The sequence below is a fragment of the Rousettus aegyptiacus genome, unplaced genomic scaffold (assembly GCF_014176215.1).
Source record: "Rousettus aegyptiacus isolate mRouAeg1 unplaced genomic scaffold, mRouAeg1.p scaffold_m13_p_8, whole genome shotgun sequence".
NCBI classification, from domain to species: Eukaryota; Metazoa; Chordata; class Mammalia; order Chiroptera; family Pteropodidae; genus Rousettus; species Rousettus aegyptiacus.
In genome coordinates, this window is record NW_023416311.1 from 107,653,395 (window position 1) to 107,675,658 (window position 22,264).

General features: G+C 40.3%; 1 protein-coding gene across 2 annotated transcripts in view; it reads right to left on the reverse strand.

The window, feature by feature from the left end:
- MARCHF6 (membrane associated ring-CH-type finger 6) overlaps positions 1-22,264 on the reverse strand; it is a 59,456-nt gene that overhangs the window by 26,839 nt on the left and 10,353 nt on the right. For both annotated transcript variants that reach the window (XM_016164971.2, XM_036225342.1), the window contains exons 2-10: positions 18,152-18,248; positions 17,274-17,347; positions 14,840-14,983; positions 10,486-10,558; positions 8,113-8,281; positions 6,430-6,619; positions 5,444-5,505; positions 4,787-4,819; positions 2,623-2,674 (exon numbers count right to left, since the gene is read on the reverse strand). In XM_016164971.2, the coding sequence (XP_016020457.2) occupies positions 2,623-2,674; positions 4,787-4,819; positions 5,444-5,505; positions 6,430-6,619; positions 8,113-8,281; positions 10,486-10,558; positions 14,840-14,983; positions 17,274-17,347; positions 18,152-18,248 (894 nt within the window). The remainder of the gene's footprint in view (positions 1-2,622; positions 2,675-4,786; positions 4,820-5,443; positions 5,506-6,429; positions 6,620-8,112; positions 8,282-10,485; positions 10,559-14,839; positions 14,984-17,273; positions 17,348-18,151; positions 18,249-22,264) is intronic.

A 22,264-nucleotide genomic window follows, 5' to 3' on the forward strand; every position in this document is an offset into this window, starting at 1 on the left:
TGCAGCATTCACAGGCAACGCATGACAGGCAAGGGCTTGTCTGAAATGTGCTGAACCTCAGTGTAATCAGGCCCTCGGTCCACCTTCCGGCTAAAGGAGCTATACAGACAGAAGGCCGAGGCAGCGCACGTCCGCAGGGGGCAGTCGGACAAGTGAGGAGCACGAGGCCCTGAACAAGACGGCTGGCCCGCGCCTCTCCCACAACTCCATGGCGAAAGGCTGGGTGGTGGGGGACAAGAGAGCATCCCAGGTAAAAAGGGTGAACGGCCAAAAGTAACGTGTGGACTTCGTTTGGATCTTCAGTCAAACAAACCAACTCTAAAATGACATTCAAGGAGACAATCCATGGATTTTTAATGTTGAATTAGTAAGAAATATTAAATTTTGATAATTTTGTAAGGCATGATAATGACACGGTTAAATAAGAAAAGATCTTTAAAATTTTCATAGTAAGAATTTTTAGCGTCTCTTTTCAAGTCTTCCTTGCCATGTTAATAAAATTTTAATTTAAGAATAAAATTATCTTTTACTCATGGCAAAATAAAAATGAACAGTAAGGCTTATCAGGGGAAGAGAGCAGGGGGACGCGATCGTTGCGACAGTTACAGTGACTCTACAGGGGTCTCGCTGCTGAGTATTTCTGGTCAAGTGTTCTATGAGTAGAAAGCTATTTATGGGTCTAAGATTTATTTGAAAATTACTTATAAATCACACGTTATTTTTCTAATATGTGTATCATAAAGCACAAGAAACTTTTAAATGGTAAGAAAAAAACATAGGCAGAATGCGTACTATTTTGTCCCCACGCCCAACTCTGAGGATGACTTAAGGCAATCCCTGAGAAAGGCAAACTTTCAAGTTTCCATTCCATTTACATATGTAAATATTAACCTGAGCACCAACTGTAATAATCGATTACTATCCCATTACGCAGCAACTACTAGATAGGTATCCTGATCATTCCCTTCTACTGAGAGTCAGCAGTGCTGTAAGGTTTTACTTCTGAAAAGTACATGGCCACCAGAATCCACAAAACGCCAGAGGAAAATTGCAGTAGAGCAAGCCGAGGAGGAAAGCAGCAGGGATGTGCTTGATCCCAATGACTGTATTCACGTACAAGGACGAGCATATCACTAAAGGGGAAACTTCTTGTTTAGTTTCAAGAGATCCTAAGCATGATGTATGTAAGTCTACTAGGACAAATGCCCCCCCATCCCCATATAAGCTCAGGAGACTGGATTAGTAAAAAATCTACTTAGATGAGATTTGCTTCATATAAATGAGAGTTCTTATTTCTATAATTAATGTTTTAAAGGTGACTTGTTCCTCCAAACATTAATTTAGCATTAAGCTTTTGTTATAAGAGCAAAGACTAAATTCTATAGATCATCTTTTTCCTCTCAAATAAAACTTGGTCAAGATGAAAACAGTTCTATTCTATATATCGATTATTTTACATAATAAAAAATAAATGCAGAATAATCTGTAAACACTTTCACTGCCATATGCAAAGGGAAACAAAGAATAAACTTCCTTTTAATTCGCACCATCTTTTTTAAAGATGTTGTTTCAAAAATTACCTGTAATATTCTTTTGCTCTTTACGAATAAGATTCAGAAATTAATGTTTTGTTTCATCTTTGATCTACATATTCAGTGTCTTTTGGCCCAAATGGCTTCCTGTTAAAGACGACTGCTTTCGGAGTCACGATGTGCTCCTCGACACAAAGCAAGTAACTTGGAATTCGGTGGCAGAACCTTGGGAAATCTCCTCCTCCCTCCTCAGGAAACTAAGCGGCAACTCACACGCGTTAAAGAAAATAACTCCTCAGAGATCATCCCGACGGAGAGCTTGGGAGCCTGAGGTCTCTCTCTGAGACACGAGTCATAGCTCAGCCGACAATAACCTGATTCTATCAGACTCCACGTTCTCTTCCTTGAGAGATGCAGAAATTGAACTCTAAGAACTTGATTTACTTGACTCAGTTTACCTCATCTTTCCCAAAGCAGAAAAGCCTGTCAACTGCGTCTCCTGAATCCTCCTTCCTTTTTCTAATTACTCCCAATGGGAGGGACTCGTGTTGTCACAGAGTAGTCACAGAACCCTCAGAGCTGCAGTTGTGAAACTGTCTGGCAGTGACTTTGCATTTGCTGGAATCTGGTTCTACGGGGAATTCACACTTGGGAAAGGCTCACTGTCTTCCCTCAAGCCTACATCCATCTGCGGTGACGGCCTCCAAGCCAGGGTCTCTGGAAAGATCCTGGTCAGGATTTTGACAGATGGCAACAAGACCTTCTGCCACAGGGAAGAGCACACAGATAATGAGTACTAGATTAATACCAGAAGTGGGATATTTTATATTCTCAAGACAGTCTAAAATCTGCTTCTACAAAAAGAGAAACAAATGCCCAACAGCAGCAGAGCCGGCAGGTGACTACAGGTTACTGAAGTCGGCGTTGTTTAGGGAAGAAAGCCCCTGCACAGGGTTCCTATGCAGGACTACTATGTAAAATTGTTTCATACAGTCCTATGTTTGAAAACAAAATCGACATAAAGCGGCTCCTAGAGAACCAAGCTCCCACCACGAACAATACCATGAAGAGAAGCATGAACGCCACTTACCGAACACGAGAATGAACAGCGTGTTTAAGGACACCACCCAGAAGACGTGCTCCTGAAAAGAGAGAGCGTTAGTGAGGCTGGCCAGGGGGCAGGGAGTGCCGCCCGCACCTGAGAGTCCACTCCGAAAAGGACGTGCAACACTGCCTTCTTCATCAGATAGCCCATAAAACTACACCTAACAAAGCTCAAAGTTCGTACTGTCACATGTAAAAAGTAAATTAAAAAATAAAAAGTAAATTAAAAAAAATAATAATTCATAAACATTTCCTCCTCGGAAATTAATAATCTACCTCACACTACACAGATTCTCATACATTACTGCCAGATTGCATTCAATCGACACTGAAAAAACCCCTAATGCAGAAAAATTTGAAAACTACATTAATTCTTAACAGCATATTTACGTAAAATGCACCGTGCTCCTTCCGGTGTTCATTTTGTTCTCATGACTTCGTCAAGGTCACCTGACCTTCTCTGGTCCCTTCACCCCCTACGGTGTCCTGGTTTTCTTTGTTCGTACCTCAGAATACTCATTCCCACTTGGTCACTGGTCCATTTCCACAGACGCACGTCATCACCTCCAAGATGACTGCTACTGTCACCCGTTCCTCTGGCCACGGCACACACGCTCTAGTCAAGCTCCATGCTGACACCAGAATGACCCAGCCCATTTGTCTAAGCCCGCCACCTCCCCCCCCCCAAACATCGAGTTAAATGATCCTTTCAAAAGGGGCCAACATTATTAGCTTTTCTTTTTAAAAAGATTATTCTGCTCAGACCTCCCAACCTGCCACAAACCCAAGCAGCAAGGAGGGTGATGAGTCTGGCTAAAAGATGACTGCTACGGTCCTCTCACCACGCTGGCCTGTGTCACTTAAAGTTTTTCAGCTTCTCTGCCTTAAGGGCTCCCAAAGTGTCCTTACTGCCAATATCTTTTGTGCCTCAACCTCTAAGTTATCTTCTTTAAAAACTCCCTGCTGACAAACTCCCCTAGGGGACATCTCACTAAGCCCTCTTCTGTACCTCTTTGTCTTATGCACTTCTTTGTCACTGAGTCTTAAATACAGAGCACCCTAACGTTCCTTGTTCACATCTTCATTTTTCTTTACTAAACTATAAAACACCGCTGAGAACAGCAACTCTATTTCATTCATCTCTGAATCTCCCAGTAACACGACAGCTGGCACGTAGATACTAAAAACAATTTTCCATAAATTAATGAAGTCATTCTGTAAATGTCTTTTGCCAACAACCAGAAAGAGTTTGAGTCAACACTGCTGCCTCAGTGACTTCTGTCACCCATGGAAGAGGACCTGACGAGACAGGGATGCAGACGAGCACGAAGCAATGACGCCTCTGCACTGACCACGACCAGACCGAGCCGCTCACTAACATCAATACTCACTAATCTGCGCATCGCCGCCAGATGCATCATTTCTCGACACCCAAAGCCATTTAAAAATCCCGAATGGTAAGTGATTTTACATTACAGAAACAAACTAACAAAAAAACATTTCCCTTTGAAGAACAGGCCTTTATAGAACTGTCCCCCATCTTTTGGTTGCACTCTTTAATAAATAAGGTAAAGACAGGAGGGGTTCAGCAAAAAGTGGAAACCTGTGATGAGCCAGGGACTCTCACTGGGAACTATGAAATGCTGCTATTTCCACCAGGTCAGGCATTACACATTGCAAAGCGGAACTTTAAAACAGGGGTCCCTGACTCCCCCTTCCCCAGCCCTGCCCACACAGCGCGCAGCAGGCAAGCAAGCGAAGCTTCATCTGTATTTGCAGCTGCTCCCCAGCGCTAGCATCACCGCCTCAGCTCCGCCTCAGAGCATTAGGCATTAGATTTTCATAGGAGCACCGGTCTGTGGGGCCAAAAAGGTTGGGAACTACAGTTATAAAAGACCAAGTTCTTCACTACCATTAACTCTGTTATTCTGTTTTCTACAAATCAAATATTTAATAATTTTAAACAGTATTACCTTTATGCTTTACCAAAATTTTCAATACATATAACAAAATTTTTTCAACATATCATCAAAAATCAAAGGGCATTTTGATCTTTAGTAAAAAAGCCAGCATATATCGTACATTTGAAATCACTGCATCACTAAGACAAAGTCACAATTCTATTATTAAAAAATATTATATTTACTTACTAGAAAAACTAGTGATCCATCAAGTCCTAGCATCTAAAATAAATAACATGCATTAATTCAAGATAAAATACAATCTTTATTCTATTTATGAAAAATGTTCATTTTCCTTTCAGTATCTTTAAATACAGTCTTTAGCCACTACTTTCCAATATGGCCTATCATTTTCAGGGAGTAAAAAACTTCCGTTCATGGGAATTTTATATTTTGGAATCGAATTATGATTTGATTCCAAATCATAATTATAAAGTCAAAAATATTCCATCTTCGGTTTCATTCTTACATTAGATAGGGAACCAGTCACGATTTCATGACGCAATTACATTATATTGTTAATTGAAGCATCAGAATAATATGTGAACTGTTACTTCATTTTTTAAAAATCCGCAATTTCAGGTTAAACATTCCCTAAGTGGAACGAGGTCTGTATTAGAGGCCAGACGATAGAAAAAACGGTCATCCATAGACCTTCATCACAATATTTTTAATATTGTCACCACAAACAAAACATCACTTAATTTTCTCTAGAAATTAAAGCTCTATTACAGTTTTCATCAAATGTAACTATAAAATTAGTGTGTGCATCTAAACATGCCCAACTTTAAAATGTACTTTAGGATCGAAACACTAGGATGCCGGCTAGAAAGAAGTCTTACTCACTCTTTCCCACGTCAGCTCTTCTGCAGCTCGATCCCATTCTAGAGCATTCCAGTTCATGTCATCTGGAAATATAATTGTTTTTTGAAGATAACTGACAGAACTTGAACCACAAACAATAAAATGCACTCTCTTAATTCAGTGTTTTGTAAACTATATGCTGAGAAGCTAAACCACATTTAAAATTTTTTCACATATAAACAAACACGACATGTAAAATTAATAAGGTGATTCTAGACTGGGTAAGGACTAGAAAGGACATAAACAGGGTTATGTGAAAGCAAGGAATTCAGCAGCTCTGAATCAGGAATGACTCCGGTGGCTTTGAGAAAAGGAGGGGAGCCAGGAGACTAGAATTCTCTGGGTGAGGAGGAGGCAGAAGATGTAACATGAAAGGCAGACGGGGATCAGAACATACAACTGGAAAGTGAAGGCTGGATTTTATTTTGTTCTTTAGTATCAAGAGATAAACCACTGAGAGACTTTCAGGGCGGAAGAGCAATACGGACACTACGCGGAACAAGAATGGAAGACGGAACGCCGGCTGGGAGCTGCTGCACTGGACGGAGAGGCGGGAACGCTGGCCGGCCCTGGGGAGCAGCAGGCCGCGTGCCCAGAGCCTCGGTGCACGCGCCTCTCCCCGCAGAGGCGCCCGCTCCCATCACTACACGACTCGCTTCTTCTCATCCTCAGTCTCGGCTCAAATACATCACTTCCTCTGAGCTACCCAAGGAATCATGTTTAAAACAGGTCTGTCTCCATCCTGTGTAAAGTAGGATTTTAAAACAAAAATGTGCTCTACTTCACAGGACAAAAAAAAAGTACACATGTGTAGCCATAAACACAAATTTGCCAAAATAAAGTAAAAACAGGTTAGAAATAGAACTTCAAACCCATCAAATTTTAAAACTCCAGTCCTTCTCCCCAAGGCAAGCTGGGAATGGACTTGTGGCCCAGAAGGCCGGGGGAGGACAGGCGGCGGCCATTACCCTGGGCTCCGTTGTTGGCGTCGGCTGCGTCCTCCCCGCCCGCGTCGTCTTCCTCCTCGTTCTCCTCCTCCTCCTCCTCTGCCTGCTCGTCCTGGGCCTCGGGGTTCTCCCCGACCACGGCATTCTCGGCTGGCGGGTTAGCAGGCTGGTCAGGGGCAACATTTTCAGCACCGTTTCCTCCCGCTGGAGCCTAAGAATGACGGAAGCGTCCAGACATTTAGCTACCTTGTCTCAGTTTCACTCTATTACCAAATCGTGCTCTCTCTTCTTAAAAAAAAAAAAAATGCAATAAAAAGTAAAAATAAAAAAGATTAGCTATCAAACACGAACTCTGTTAAAATTCCAAAAAACACCTCTCAATGTCATCTTCTCTAAATGGACCTGATTTTGGATCAACTTGGTATATAAAGACATAAACTCACTTGGCAGTATGTGTGTCCACTCAGTATAATTTAGGGATTAACGTTTCATAAAGCACTAGAGAAAATGGATGAACAGACATGGCTATCATGAATACATCACTCCATATCCTTCTTCATAAGACATCTCCCATCTTTAACGACCGACTCAGGGATGTAAACATATTCATTTATGCATCTATGTGTTTACACACAGATATGGAACCATTCTCCGTTGTCAGTTAATGTGAGCGACACAGATCTCATTTCCGTGCGGTAGCTAAGCCAGTCCAGACTTCATCAGTCCCCGCGCACCTCCCACTGGCTCTTCCTTAGCTCTGCTACCGTACCAAGCAGAGACAGAGCTGTGTTAAATTACAACACTCAACTCCCGTGGACTTAATAAAGGTTCTAAAAGAACTGGATTAAATGCTTCAAAATATGAGGTACAAGATAAAAACATTCATGCTAAATAAGAACAGTATCTTTTATAGTCCCCTCTTTATATGTGTGTGGTTTTCAAAGGAAAAGCTGTACTTGTACTTCTGTAGAGAAAAAGGCATGGCGGAATTTGATGAAATCAATCTACACATTGACAAGTGCACGTCGTTAAAAAATTAAGTTGATTATCATTTTAAGTATCTTACAATTTTTCATAATAAAATTTTATGAGCGTGAACTGTTTTCATATAAAGTAGCTAACTTTTGATATTTTCAGCCCCATAATTTCTCAGCAAGCAAAATACTGAAAGTCATTCGTTATACCCTTCCCTCCTTAATGCCTCTGGCAAATGCTCTCACGTCGAACAAAGCGTGCCTGTCACCTCTCACGAGGAAATAAAGCTGCACAAGACTTATCGCCGGTGCTCCGATTTCTCTCCTCCTGGGAGTGCTCCTACCACTGGGAGCAGCCAAGGCGGGACACTTCACACACAAAGGGACTGAGGCACGGGGAAGGCAGGCAGCCTCCTCCGTCTGCGGGAAGCCTGCACCCGCCTCCAGGCCAGCGGGAAGCCGTCCACCCAGGCGCGGGGAGTGAAAGGGCAGCTGCGCGCGGCCCCTAACGCCGCGCCCAATCTCGCTAGAAAATTAAGAGGCAAAGTCTTTTGATTTTCCACATCTCCATTCATCTTCTCCCAAACCTTTTCACTGTCCTGCTTTGCAGTGCGGGACACAGGAGTCAATGGGTTTGGGTCTTGGAGGGTGACGAGAACTCTCCCGTCCTGACCAAATACACTCAGTCCGTCCTGACCAAATACACTCAGTCCGGGGCGGAGGGAGTTACCTCGTTTTGGTGGTGCCCCGCAGCATTGAAGGGCGGGGCGGCGTGCTCCAGCCACACTGGCGCCCCCCCGTGGACGATCTGCTCTCGCAACCACACCAGGCTGATGAACGCACACAGCGTGCACGTCACCACGAAGCAGCCCTGCAAACAGTCCGCCAATAAATTGTCCCTATTAAGAAAAAATCATACAGAATTACTCCAAAGAACACCTAAAATTAAGAAACTAAAGGTAACATTTCATTTCACACTAAAATTTCAGTAAGAACAGCCAGAAAACTCATCATTTTCTGGGTGAAAATCAGTTTCTCAAAAATAATTATTTTTGAGGATGGTGGAACTCTGTATTATAAGCTGGCCGAATATGTTTTATGTACTCGTATTATATTTTAGAAGGCAAAGAATAACATCAGGACCACAGAGAAATTAGCTATCCAGCGCCCGTGTTTGAACACGGCTTAGACACAGGAAGGTGGTAAGTAAATCATCAAAAACAGCCAAACATTAGACAAAGGTCAAGTATGTATGTAACTTACTAAAAGTGAACAATCTGTCCACCCTTACTGAGGGTTTCCTCGTCCTTACTTTACACACGCGTTTAACGACCTTGGCTGGCTGACCTGTGAGCCCGTACAGACGGGCAGAATCAGCACATCGGAAAGGCGGAGAAGCACCTCCAGAAAGGCCGGCCGGCGGGAGGGCGGCTGGCGGAGGGGGCCTCAGCATGTGCCGTGAAGGAGAGAAGTCTGCGACATACTTTAGAAATCTGTCACTTCAAAAGCAGATTAAATTTTGATGCTCACTCCAAATACACCACAACTATACTAGTTCCAAGCAAATTCAAAGTATGGTTCTTTTATAACCACACGTGAAAATACAGGGAGCACTGTAACACTGGGGACCCCTGTTCCTTCGTTCTCTGAAGGGGCTCATCCTCCCCGAGTCTATCTCTGATTTCAGAATTCAAGGATAACTCAAGAATCTCGGTAGCCTTTGGAATTCCTGTCACAATGCAGTGACTTTTTTCCTCCATGAAAAACCTGAGGAAGGGTCAGCATGGGAGAGAGACTTCGCTCTCGTAGCCCCAAACTTAACTGATGTGGCCACATGAGACTCAATGAATGACGGCTGAGTCATTTAATTCTGATCTTCTTGCTTCTTTGCTGTGTTCTGGAGGGCAGAGATAAAAATCTCACGCCCAGACACAGGAACACTGTCCTATTTGCTTCGACTGCACCACTTCACAGAAGGTTTATCTTTTTATGCAAAGGATTACCGTCTTACACCATTTCCAAACTTTTAAGCGTGTCAAATTATTGCTTCTTCTTTCTGTCATGGCCACAGCCATTAATGCCCTAATTTCAAGCCCCTCTCTACTTCTAAACATTAATCAAAGCTCTTCTTCAATAATTAAAATAAAAAACAATTCTAATGTAAATAAGGTTCAAGTTCAGAACCATTTATTTATCTATGCCCTAACACTGCCAAAGAAACAGACATAAATAACTCGCCTGTTCTATCAAAAAAAAAAAAAAAAAAAAAGATAAAATCAGCAAGTAAAAAAACCAAGTTGCAGATATATCTAATGTTTCTAAGTATTTTCAATCATAATTAAAAATATTGATCAAGGCTTCCTCCTCGATTTTTGTCCTATCAGAAACATAACACGCTCTCCTGCTCTTTTCTGTTGCTATTTGGCTTATTTTGATGACAATATACTCCGAATACTTCTGTTCACAAGAGAGCCTTATGCTGTTCTTTGCCTTTACTGACGTAGAGATCATAAACCTAAGGGAGGTTGGGCATAGAAATAGATTTGGCAAACACAGATGCAATCTTTTGTAAGCTTACTAATGATCTTGATAAAGTTACTTGTTCATAGCATTACTATTTGACATAATATATAAAACATATATGTCTTCCCCCAAGAAAATTCAATTACAATGCTTAATATCAAATTAAGATATAGTATAACTTGAGTACACAAGTTTTTGGAGTCTGTACTCTAACAGTCACAAGAAATATTTAAAAAATAAATTTGAATTCAAATGTCTATATGTCTATGTTGCTAAAAACACATTTAAATGATCTCCAGCACATGAACACAACAGTATATATCTCACACTGCCCAACAGCCTTTACACAAGCCGTCCCACCATTACAAAACAGCACTTGTAAGACAGGTATGTTTTAAAACAAACACCATTTAAGTATGTCAGCTACTTCTGCTGTAGCTATAACTGTGAGAATAACACATAAACTATTTGTCCTCGGAACAGAAGGACTTTTCAAATTACAACGAACGTCAACGCGAGGAGGAAAGAAGGAGCCCCGTCTACACGGCGTAGCCCCACTGTCAACAGGCCCAGTACTCACGTGGACAGCATATCTAGTGGCAGTGTCAGTAGTGAGCTCACGGAGCCAGTAAACAAGCACTTGTAGATGCGGCCTGCCAAAGAAAGGGTGCAACGGCACACGGTCACGACCTCGTCGTGAGCTCGCACCGCTGCTCCGTTACGGAGGTAAAGTGAAAACACCACGAAGCCACTGCAATAAACATTGACTCTCGACAGGGCCGAGTCTCAGAAAAATTTCTTTTAAATGGTCAAGTATAAAAATAGTGACAGTGAACAGTAAAGGTTACACAGAGATGTTTACAGTTTACATTCTCTCTAGAGTCACTTACTTGTTTTTACCGAATGAGCACAGATGTTTGAAAAGGAAAAGGAAATCTAAAGATAGCGCCAAAGCTATACTAATGGAGAATTTTTTAACATAGAATTTTAAAATCCATTGAGTCTGCTCATGTTTTAGAGGTACATATTTTTTAAATTAAGAGGAATTTTCAATAGAGTACATCCTCCAATGCCATAAATAGCAAACTAACAACCACTGTCTAAAAACGCAGATTCAAGGATCCTCAAAAAGAGAAAATCTTACATCTGGCCATGAAAGGAAAAATGAAGTATGGGTGAATGCACAGCCATCATCTCCTTATCTTCTTGGACAGAAAAGGCAGGAATAGATTTGGAAATGGGGGCCAAAAGGGAACAACTGAAACTTTCTTTCAATCCAGAGCTTACATACTAGGCTTAAGCATTCCCTATAGCCTTGTATCAGAAATGTTCAGTGACTTCAATGGCTGTTTTCAAAAGACAAATCAAAACGGAATCGTAGGAACAGATTTTCTGTAATAGAAATTACTTACATATACAAACATAATATTCAAGGCAAGTACGCTTCTAACAAAGTAAAACTGACGATGAACTACATGTTTGCAGACAGAAAAATGGATTTACAAGGACAGGCATCCCTGTATGCATCCCTGACAAATAAAGCAGCTCAACATGTATTTGCATGAAAATACAGTCAGGGTGCATTACTAACCTCAAGAAAAAATGTAGCAGAATATGAACTGTGTGGTATAATGTAGATTTTGGGTGTGTATATAAACAAGTCAAACAGAAATCAAGCTTGTAAACTGCTACTTAAATCCTCTAAGTCCTCGCTTAAGCTTTGATTATTTGATCTGCTGTCAGAGGGGTATGTTGTGTCAGTCTTCCACTGTAACAGGAAATGCTTCACATATTTCTAAGTACTGTTTTCTGGTACATAAAAGTCCTTAAGTTTTATTTCCTTCGTGGACTATACATCTTATTGATATGAAATATGCTGCTTTTCCCCACTTAAAGCTTTTCCTCTTGCATGTGTGCAGCTCATTAACGCTGTCCCTGTATTCTGTGAGCATTTGCTAACTCTCTCTAGCATTAATCTGGGCTGCTTGGTACTTATTTCCTGTAGTGGAATACTTAAATGCGCACCCCTGTGAGGCTCTACCAAGCCACAGAGAGATCAGAACCCGCATGGATCACGTGTTGCGACCGTTCCCTTTCCCCTCCTTTACTTCCCTCTCCCTGCCCTCTCTTCCTGGCTTTTGTTGGACTTTTCCAAATTTTACTTACTGTTTCCTACTCCCATTCCTCAAAGTAGAAACTTATCATCTTATTTCTATTCTTTTATATAAATTAATTTAAATTTTGTTTTGCTACTTTTTACTAAGGTAAAATTTACATAAATCTTAAGTGTATGTCTGGGTAAATGTTTATATATGTGTATATTCACCCCGATCAAGATATTCAGCATTTCTAGCTCCCCGGAAGGCTCCCTCAAGCCCTTTCCCAGTGAATTATCTCTGGCAAAAGGCAACTACTATTCTCATCTCTATTACCATTGGTCATTTTGGCCTATTTTTAAATTCCACATAAATGCAATCATACAACCCATACTCGTTTGTGCCTAGCTTTTCTCGAAGAAATAGAAATCATCCATATTATTTATTCCATGTCGCAATGGTCACCTCTTTTTTCACTGCTATGTAGTATCCACTGTACGGATAAACAAGAAGCATCCATTCTATCACTACTGATAGACATTTGGGTGGTTTCCATTTTACTATTAGCAACGCTGCTATGATAATTCTTGCACATGTGTCGTTTAGTCAACACAGGGCTCATGGTTCTATGAGCTTCTATTCCCAGGACTGGAACGGCTGCATCACAGGGTATTTATAGTATTCAGCGCTGGCAAGTGCAACCAAACAGTATTCCAAAGCCGTTACGCCTCACATATTCGCGCCATCGATATAAACAAGTTCCAGCCCTAAGATGCATTTGGTATTGTCTTGTCTTTTAATTTTAGCCGCTCTGCTGAGTAGGTAGCATCTTCTTGCGCATTTCCCTGATGACCAATGATGCTGGGCATCCTTTCATGTGTTTATTAGCTATTTAGATAATCTTCTTTCCTGAAACACCTGTTTAAATCTTCTGTTCATTTTTTAAGCTGGTGGTCCTGCTATAAGTCCTTTGTTGGATATGTGTATTGCAATTATCTTCTCTCACTCTGTGGCATGTCTTTCTCTCGTAAAGATACCTCAGCATGCATAAAAGTTTTTCATCTTAATTAAGTCCAATTTCTCAGTGTTCCGTTTCGTGGTAATTCTACATTTTCTTTGAGAAGATTTTTGGTTTTAATACTCACGCATCAAGCTTATAACCCATGTGGAATAAATTTTTTGTGTGAGCTGTGAGATGATGATACGGTTTATTTTTCTCCATATGAACTGCCAGTTGATGCTGTGCCATTTACTGAGAAGACCGACTCCTCCACTGAACAGCGGCAGCACCTCTGCTGTTGATCAGGTAACGATGCAGGTGTGGATCTAGTTCTGGACTCTATTTGGTCAGTCCAACATCCTTCTATTTTTTTTAATGCATAGTTACACTGTATCCTATCTACATCTATGCCATCTATAATCTCCCCACAAATAAACAACTTTAAAAGCTCTCATTTCTATGCTTCCCTCACAATTTCTCCCAAGTTAAGACTGACTAGAATTTTAGTTCTAGGCTATCGCCTAAACATTATTATTATAGCTTAACAATAATTGTGATTTAGCTATAAGCAGCACTTGTTTCTTTTTCTTTGTAGCTCATACCTTTCTCTTTGATTCCTTGTGCTCATTTTAGTATAGTCCCAAACACATTTTCATAGTTTGAGGTGATAAACCTTCCAACCCTCTGCATCTTTTGAAATGTATTTTGTCTTTCCATCTGACAATAATTTATGAGAAGATTTTAAGTTCAAAAAGTTTGTCAAATTTTGAAGTTTCTGTCCTCTGGCATTCAATGTGAAGTTTCTGCTATCTTCTAGTTTCAGTGAAAAAAATTCTAAGTCTGATGCTGGCATGATTTTCATTACTTCAAGAGAGAATCTGGAAGCACAACACCGATACGTCCCCCACTCAGCACTGGCAAACTTTAGAATGCGCCTTGGTTTGGGAGTGCCTTTCCTTCATCATGGTCAGCTCTCTCTCTTTCAGTCTAAAAGATGACTGTCATTCCCTCTCTCCATTGCCTCTTCTACCTTCTGGAGCTACCCACTAGATAGGTACTGGGAAACCTCAACGCAGCCTCCACCCATTCTTCCCCCACATTCGTGACTTCACATCCTAGAGAACTGCCCGCTCAGCCTTCTAGCTCACTAAATTCACTCTTCTCAGTACCTATTCTGCAATTTGGTGTATCTCCCAAGATTTTCATTTTAATATATCATCAAGTTTATTTTAAGGAGATATGGGGCTATGAATTATAGTTTTCAAAAATCTTATTTGCATTTAATTCCAAAGAATTTTATCTATCTATATACTCTAGCACCATATACCCCTCTCCATGTCTTTAAGAATAACAAAGAACCCAAAAAGTATCAACTAAGAGTTAGTGTAACAACCTTCCTGAGAATCTTACATATTTCAAAGATAAGCCTCCTAATTATTCAGGACGATTAGACACGTGAGTAACTTTCAAAAGGGGGGAAAAATCTCCAAAGAATCCATCTTATGAAATCTTGAAAGCTCTAACATACTCCAAGGGAAAAAATTAAAATTCTTTCCAATTATGGTTTGGTTTTGCTTGTTCAATTCTTTCATGAACTTTCACTATTAGTCTATGTATTCTGTATTTTTCTTTCCCACATTCAATCAAGAAACTGACCTGTTAAAAATACTTCTTAATTCAGGTGAATAATGTTTTCTAAGTGAGGCTTTCCTAACATATGACATTATAGCAAATAATTAAATATCATTTGAACAAAAATGTGATACAATATTACTGCATGTTATTAAACAGTTAAACGATGTTTAGGCGAGTCTACCCACAGAGAAATGAATACTCACATGCTGTAAGAGGAACAACTCCCAACCATGCGAAGGCCACAAGTGTGTAATGAAACCAGTATTGTATTGCAGTGCCAATACTTGTAACCAGTCCAGCAAATATGTCTTGGATTGGAAGCCGTGAAGGCATATCTGGAGAATAAACTATTAGAAGAAAAACGTACATATAACTTCATGAAGATTTAAAAACACCTTAATTCATAAATATAAAATAGGCAGGTAGAGCTATCTTTCAATATTTGTATTATCTTTAAATATATTTCTTATAAAACAGTTAATCAAATATTGATAATACCACATTTATCAAGAAGTCATTTATGAGAACAAATCACATGTGGAATGTAGAAGCCAACAAAAAGAGGGTCTGAGAAGAAAAAAAAGATTCAAGAGAATTCACATCCCTCACTCGTAGCCATAAACTTCATGCAAAGCTAATTTACACATATTTTAGCATTCAAACCATAAAACTACCTGGTTTCCCAAATTATAAAAGATGAGATAAAGCAAGCAAGAGTAAAAGGTGAAGCTGATGACAAACCTTCCCTCCACATACAAGCCTCCCAAGGAGCCCAGCCATCTGCAGTAGAGCTGTTCTACTTGGGAGCAATAGTTCACTGACATTCATTAACCACCAGCTCCCCCTCCTTATTTTAGCACAATAATTAACATTCCCGATGGTAAATTCAGGTCTTCTAATCCTCTGCAAGATGTAGTTCAACACTCCGAGAAGGAGGTTTTGTCATGTTTGAGGAAGACTTCCTTTTTAAATGGTTCCAATGAAAACTGCTGTAGCACAGGTATCTCTGAAAGGGTACTAGGGAGGAATAAACACCTCTTTCTCTAGTGAGGCCAAAACAAAGAATTAGGATGTAGAAAGCTTTGAAACCAAAGTCTAAATTTTATGAGAGCACTATCACAAAATTGTTCCCAGCTACAAACATTAAGGAATAAACAATTAACAAATAGCAACTTCAACAACACGCCCACAAAGATCACTTACTTTTGAGACTATTTGATACACAAAAACAAGTCATTAAACCAGTAGTTTTTGAGAAAGACAAAAAACAGCATATGACTTTCAAATGAAAACTAAGATGTATAAACACAAATTTTTATTGGCCTCAAAGTAAAAAAAGCTCACTCTGATATTTCTAACCAATCGAACTTCTTTAAGATATTCAATTATTTATTCTTACAGTCTGCTATAAAACTAAGCTACAAAAAAAGTAAAGACTACAAAATAACAGAATTGACATTTTGATGGTGAGAAGTATAAAGCTCCAAAAGTAAAATTATAATGACTTTAATTATTTATACTCTTCATATAATAACAAAATGAAACTAATCCTAACTTACAGCATTATACTCAGTAGCTCAAGATACTTAAAAAAAAAACTCTAAAATACAAAATAACCTCTGGGAGAGGAGGGCAATGTACTAGGATCTCAGAATAAAAATTACATTTCAAATTCTTTATAATATGTCAGTATGGTCCTCTATCGACAATGAACATTACATATCAATCAGTACAGGAATTACATAATGTAACTGAAATTTTAAAGACCTGCAAAATATTTATCATGGACATAAAAAATATTGAGCTTAAAAAGTCTCATTTTAAAAAGTAACTTAACACAGACACAAACACCAGTATGGTGATTATCAGAGGGCAAAAGGGGTGGGGGGAATTAGAAAAAAAAAATAAAGGGGGTCAAATCATGTTGATGGAAGGATATTTGGGTGGTGAACACACAATGCAATATACAGATGATGTATTACAGAATTGTACACTTGAAACCTAAATAATTTTATTAACAAATGTCACCCCCAATAAATTTAATAAAATAAAATTAAAAAGTTAAGTTAAAACACTGTCTTTATTATTACTCCAACCTATACAATTTTAACTCAAAAGATATCTTGAATTTGAACAGTACTATATTTGATAAAAGTGAAGGCGTCATTATTAATTTTTCTGGGTGAATAATGGTACTACGGTTATGTTTTTATTTTTTTAAAGAATCCTTACTTTTTAGAGATATATACTAAAATATGTAGAGATGAAATATAAAAAACGAAATATAAAAAGGATGGAGAAGTGGGGAACAGAGTACAATAGCACAGAAAGGCTATGAGTTAAAATGTCAAACTGAGTGATGTGTGCATATGGGCCCATTATTTTTTGCATACATTTGAGCTTGTCCATAATTTAAAAAAAAAAAAAAAAAAAACCCTCACAAATTAAATCAATCTCTCACATATATACATGTAAAAAACTGACATTTTTGAAAAATATTTTCTAAAACGTTATAGCCATACTTTCCATTACTATCAAAGACAAACTAAGTTGAAAATAGTTATTTCACATTTGTTAAACACCTCTATGTGGCCAATTATAAACCAAAAATGCAGTGAAAATTTCCAATGAACTTACTTGGTGTGAAAGCAAATCTGTGCTTGCATAATTCACAGTATTCTTTTCGACTGTGTTTCAGCCACTGAACTAAACTGCAATCACAAATACACTCATAAGTACAGTATTTATAACAAGGAAACTTTAAAGTTTGATTGAACATTAATAGTCTGTTTCATTAAAACTTTATATATTATAGACCTTTTACAATTTTGACAATTTCAAATTTAGACTATTCCAAACCTTTCATTACAGATGCCTCCTAAGAGTACAGAATAATAGCAGCAAAGACAAAAACGATAGGTATTCCTACTATTAAAAAGGTTCAATTAATCTAAATTGTAATCTCAAAGCTAACAATGTGAAGACTCTCCAAACATCAACATCCGGCTCTAACACTGGTCTCCTAACACTGCCACCCTGGGGGCTAGGTCCAAATTCTGGTTCTATCTCTAACTTGCTAACTCTGTGATCTAGGACAAGTTGCTTAATTTTCTATGCTTCACTTTCCTCATCTGAATAATAATAAAAACAACAACAAGAACTTGACCTCATAGTTTTGTTTTAAGGATTAAATTAAGATTTGTAAAAACACTGAGCACTCCCTGGCACAGAGTATTTCATAATGTAAGCTATTATCATGCCAAGCAAAACTAGAAAACCTTAACACTTCCAAAGAACAAAATAAGCTCTCCATAGTATTAATAAACGAATGGTACTCGCATGCACCTGGAAGACAATATACCAAATGACATGGCATGAGAACACGGAATATGGGTAATTTCTAAATCTTCACAACAAAAATTAAAAAAATACAGAGAATGTTCACTAAAACAACCCCACTTATATAGATGACAAAACTGAAGCTCAGACATAAAATTTCTAAAAGGATGACTCACCATTCTTGATGGATGAACTTAATACTGCCAGTACATACACAAGGATGATAAAGAGGTTTCTCGGGTGTTCCTTCTGACCGACACACTCTACATATGTCTGTTAATGAAAAAGAGAAATTGAATTATCTTTGGTTATAACTTTTTTAAAAAGATAAAAGACCACCAAAAACTAAATTATTGCATTTTAAAGCAAGAATCTATCACTTGGTAAAACATTACATGGAATTAAAAAATGCGATCAGGATAATAATCAAGTATATATCATAAACTAAAAAACTTCATATATAAAAAGATTAACTGTTCCTTTATGTAAGAGCTCTGTAAGTATATTAAAGTTGAAAAGAATAGTTTTTATTTAAAACTGCACTCTTCATGACCAACAAATGCTAAGTAGAAATATGCAAAATCCGGTCACCCTTAGTGTCCTAACAGTTTAAAGTCCTAGCTAAGTCCAGTCCTAACAGTTTACATTCTCCAAAAACACATCTAAGGACTTAACATATTAACAGCAGTAAGTGGGCACAGACATCCTTTAGCTTTACCTAACTCCAGGAGACACACATGCACATGCAATTGGGGCGGGGGGCACCCCAAGACCAGGAAGGTACCAGGCCAGGAAAAGGTGAGCCAGAGATCACGGTAAGCAGAAAATCCAGGGGCCTGGGGCTACTGGGTCTGCAGCTAGAGGGCAGCAGCTCACCCCTAACCCTGGCTTTCCCCGCCCCACGTGGCTCTCCGGGCACATCTGCAAGCCTTCTAGCCTGGGGTGGCCCGACACACGGAAGAGGAACCTTGACAGAGCCATCGTGCTCACTCGCTAATGCTTCTCCTGCCAGTCCACCTACAGAAAGCTGGCTGCAACTTGTATTAGACCAAGTGCCAACGTCAAGCGGGAAATCCGAGGGGTGACGAGCAGTGTGTACAAGGCACAAGGACTTAACTCAACCCTTTGATCTACTTTCTTACAGGGAACTCCTCCTTGATGCGGAATAATTGCAATCCAAGCCCATCACTAATGGATTTAACCGGTCTCCGCTAGACTAGCGTACGCAGTCGTTCAACCGTTTGGCACGCGGTTCCGGACATTTAAGGGTATCACAGATTTACGACTGCTCAATCTCCAGCAGCTGAACGCCACTTGTCGAAGTTGAGGAATACTGAGCACTCAGACTGGCCTAAACGGTTAGCACACCACACCCCGTGGTTATCAATAAGCCAGACAAATCACTCCGCAAACGAAACGCCAAGTACCACTACCCGCGGAAGAGCTATCAATGCGCCGATCCCGTCCGTGCCGGAGTGGGGTGGGGTTGTCGGGACTGAGCCAGGGGAGGCGCAGACTCCAGACTACACTGTCGTATTCAGTTTGGAACCAGACCCTCCAGCTACCACCACCGGAAGGACTTTGGTTTCCCGGAAGCTGCCCGCGGATCACGGTAATAACGCGTTGGGTTTTACATCGGTTATGCTCAGATCAAAACGAGATCTGCACCTCTTCAAACATTCCACTTTCACCTTCATCCTTGATGAAAGCATTCCTGGCCAAAAGCTTTCACTCTGGGCCACCGTGCACCGGTCTAAGACTTTGAGCTCCAGTGGTGCAATACGAACACCCCAGCTCCCCGCCTGATCGGGCTCCGACACAAACAAAACAGAATCTCGGTCCCGATTCCACGACTGCCGGCGGCAATATTCAGACAGCTCGCGCCTACTCTGAACTCCCGATTTTCTCGATTTTCTCCAAGTGCACGCTTCAGCCCGGGAAACTCGGCTAGGAGCCAAGAAGGCGCAGAGGAAAGGGTCCGAGGCTCCCCCCTTCGGTGGCCCCGCGCCAGAAACCCAAGCAGAGCATTCAAATGCACGAATTCAATACCCAGCGCACTGAAGCCGGGATTACCGCAGCTGCCGCCACCAGATTTGCCGCGCAACGGATCCTTAAAAGATTTAAAAGTGGACACATTCCAATTACAGGATCTCGAAAGCGTCCGGTGTTGTTTTTCACCGCTCCTCTCCCGGTCGCGGGTAGGTAATTTGCGCGTCTGCTGCCTTCTTTGGTTGGGGTAGTAGAATATTAGGCTCTCTCTATGAAACCATACCAGATTTCCTATCACGGAGATGCCATGTCACGGTGGCCGCCATCGTAAGGCACTACGACTTCCACATTAAATTAGTTGACAAGGCTGTGGGATGCGCGATCGATCTAGGTTATCTAGAATCACCAGAGAGGCTGGTGTTCTTGGGCACAGATTAGTTCTAGAATGACTACAGTTATCCAGATAGGAGCGGAACATGCGATCAAAGTCATTCGCAACATCACCCAACCAGCCCAAGTGTTTAGATGCCCGGGGTTAACTTTAGCGGCACGCACATGCTACCGCAAGATCAACCAGGTGGGTTGACTGGGTGCAAATGTGGGTATGACGAGGTCAGAGTGAATCGGTCCCACCTCGTCCTGTCTCCCCAGCCAGCTCACAGGCAGGTGCGGAGGTAGGAAGAAAGGCACAGCAGGGCAGCTCAGCAAGGGGTGTCCCGTCCTCCGCACAATGCAGAGGGAAGCAGTGGGAGACACCGTGCTCACGTGAGTATGAGTCGCCACACAGCCCTCCTAGAACACGGTAACCTGCCGGCCACCACACAGGCAGCAACAGGCTGGGGTAGGAAAGAGATGAGCCCTTGTCAGCACACTGCTGCCAGCAAGGTGCAGGCCCTTAAACCGCAATTGACACCCACGCGGGTGTGAACCATAGCCAGGTGGGCTCTCCTGACACACGGACCAGCTGCCCACCAGGGTGACCCTGCCCTACGTGGCCCAAATGAGTCGTAGCAAGACATGCAGCACTTGCTTGCCATTAGAGGGGCTGGGAGTGGGGAGGGGGCAGACATTGGAGACCCACCTAGGGAGACTGAAAAACGCACTTGAAAAAGAACAGACACAGATTCTCATAAAACCCCATCCTTCTGAATGAGAAACCAACAAACTCAAAGCTAAGCAAACACAACGAACCTAGATCACGCTCCTGGCTCTGCCCTAACACAGAGTCCAACTCAAAGTGGGACTCGCTCAGCCTCTGCAAGGTCAAAACTATTTTTGTTGTAACACTAAGACTTTGTCTTTTACTCGCATTGTCTTGCCAGTGTTACAGTAGAGAGCTCCAGATGTTACACTAGACAACTGACTGAATGTACCCACAGATGAAAAAAATCCAGCTGCCTCCCATTAAACCAGACATTTAAAAGACTTGTAAATAAAAAACAAATCTACTCTTCTCATCGATATTTTGGGTTTAGAGTATATAGTTATTTCATGAAAAAGAATATTTCTAATTTTTAAAGTGTCTTATATGAAAAATAAAAGCTCTTCTTAGTCTTCATGTTTTTAAAAGCATAAAGGAATCCCAAAACCAAAAAAGTTTGAGAACCACTGTTCTATAGTATGTGTGTACACACACACACACACACACACACACAATTTGCTCATGGAACCTTTGGGAAAAAATCAGAATATTTATGGTTCCCTTGAAATACACATATACACTTTTTTTCATTATTTTATCAGAGAATTCACAAGCCTCCACTGATTTTATAAAAGGAAAGAGAAGGGAATGTTAGACATCTGAATAACCTTGTTTTAGAATAACGGAAATCTTTTACATAATTATAAAATAAAATTATATCAAAATGGAAAAAAAGCAACCCCTAAATCAAAAATAAATCAAACAAATGAATCTGAATAGTAAGCTCAACCACAGATTATTATTTTAGAAACTTTAAAACAATAACATGATCGATCCTACATCCCTCGTAGGGCTATATCCTAAGAAAGAAAAATTGCAAAGAAATCATAAATAGAATTCAGTAATCACTTTAATAGCAACAACACTGACAGCCATTTTAATACTTGGAGGATAAAGGAGATATGTAGCATGAAGGTGGAACTGTGATGATGTGTTTTTTGTTATTTCTCAGACTACATTAAGTATTCATGGATAAAAAGATACATCTGAGATTTGCCTTAAAATAATCCAGAAGTGTGGAGGGGGAAGGAAAGGGTTAAGACGAAAGAATTATCAGCCATATGCTTGTATCTGTTGAATGCTGGTTATATGAAGGTTT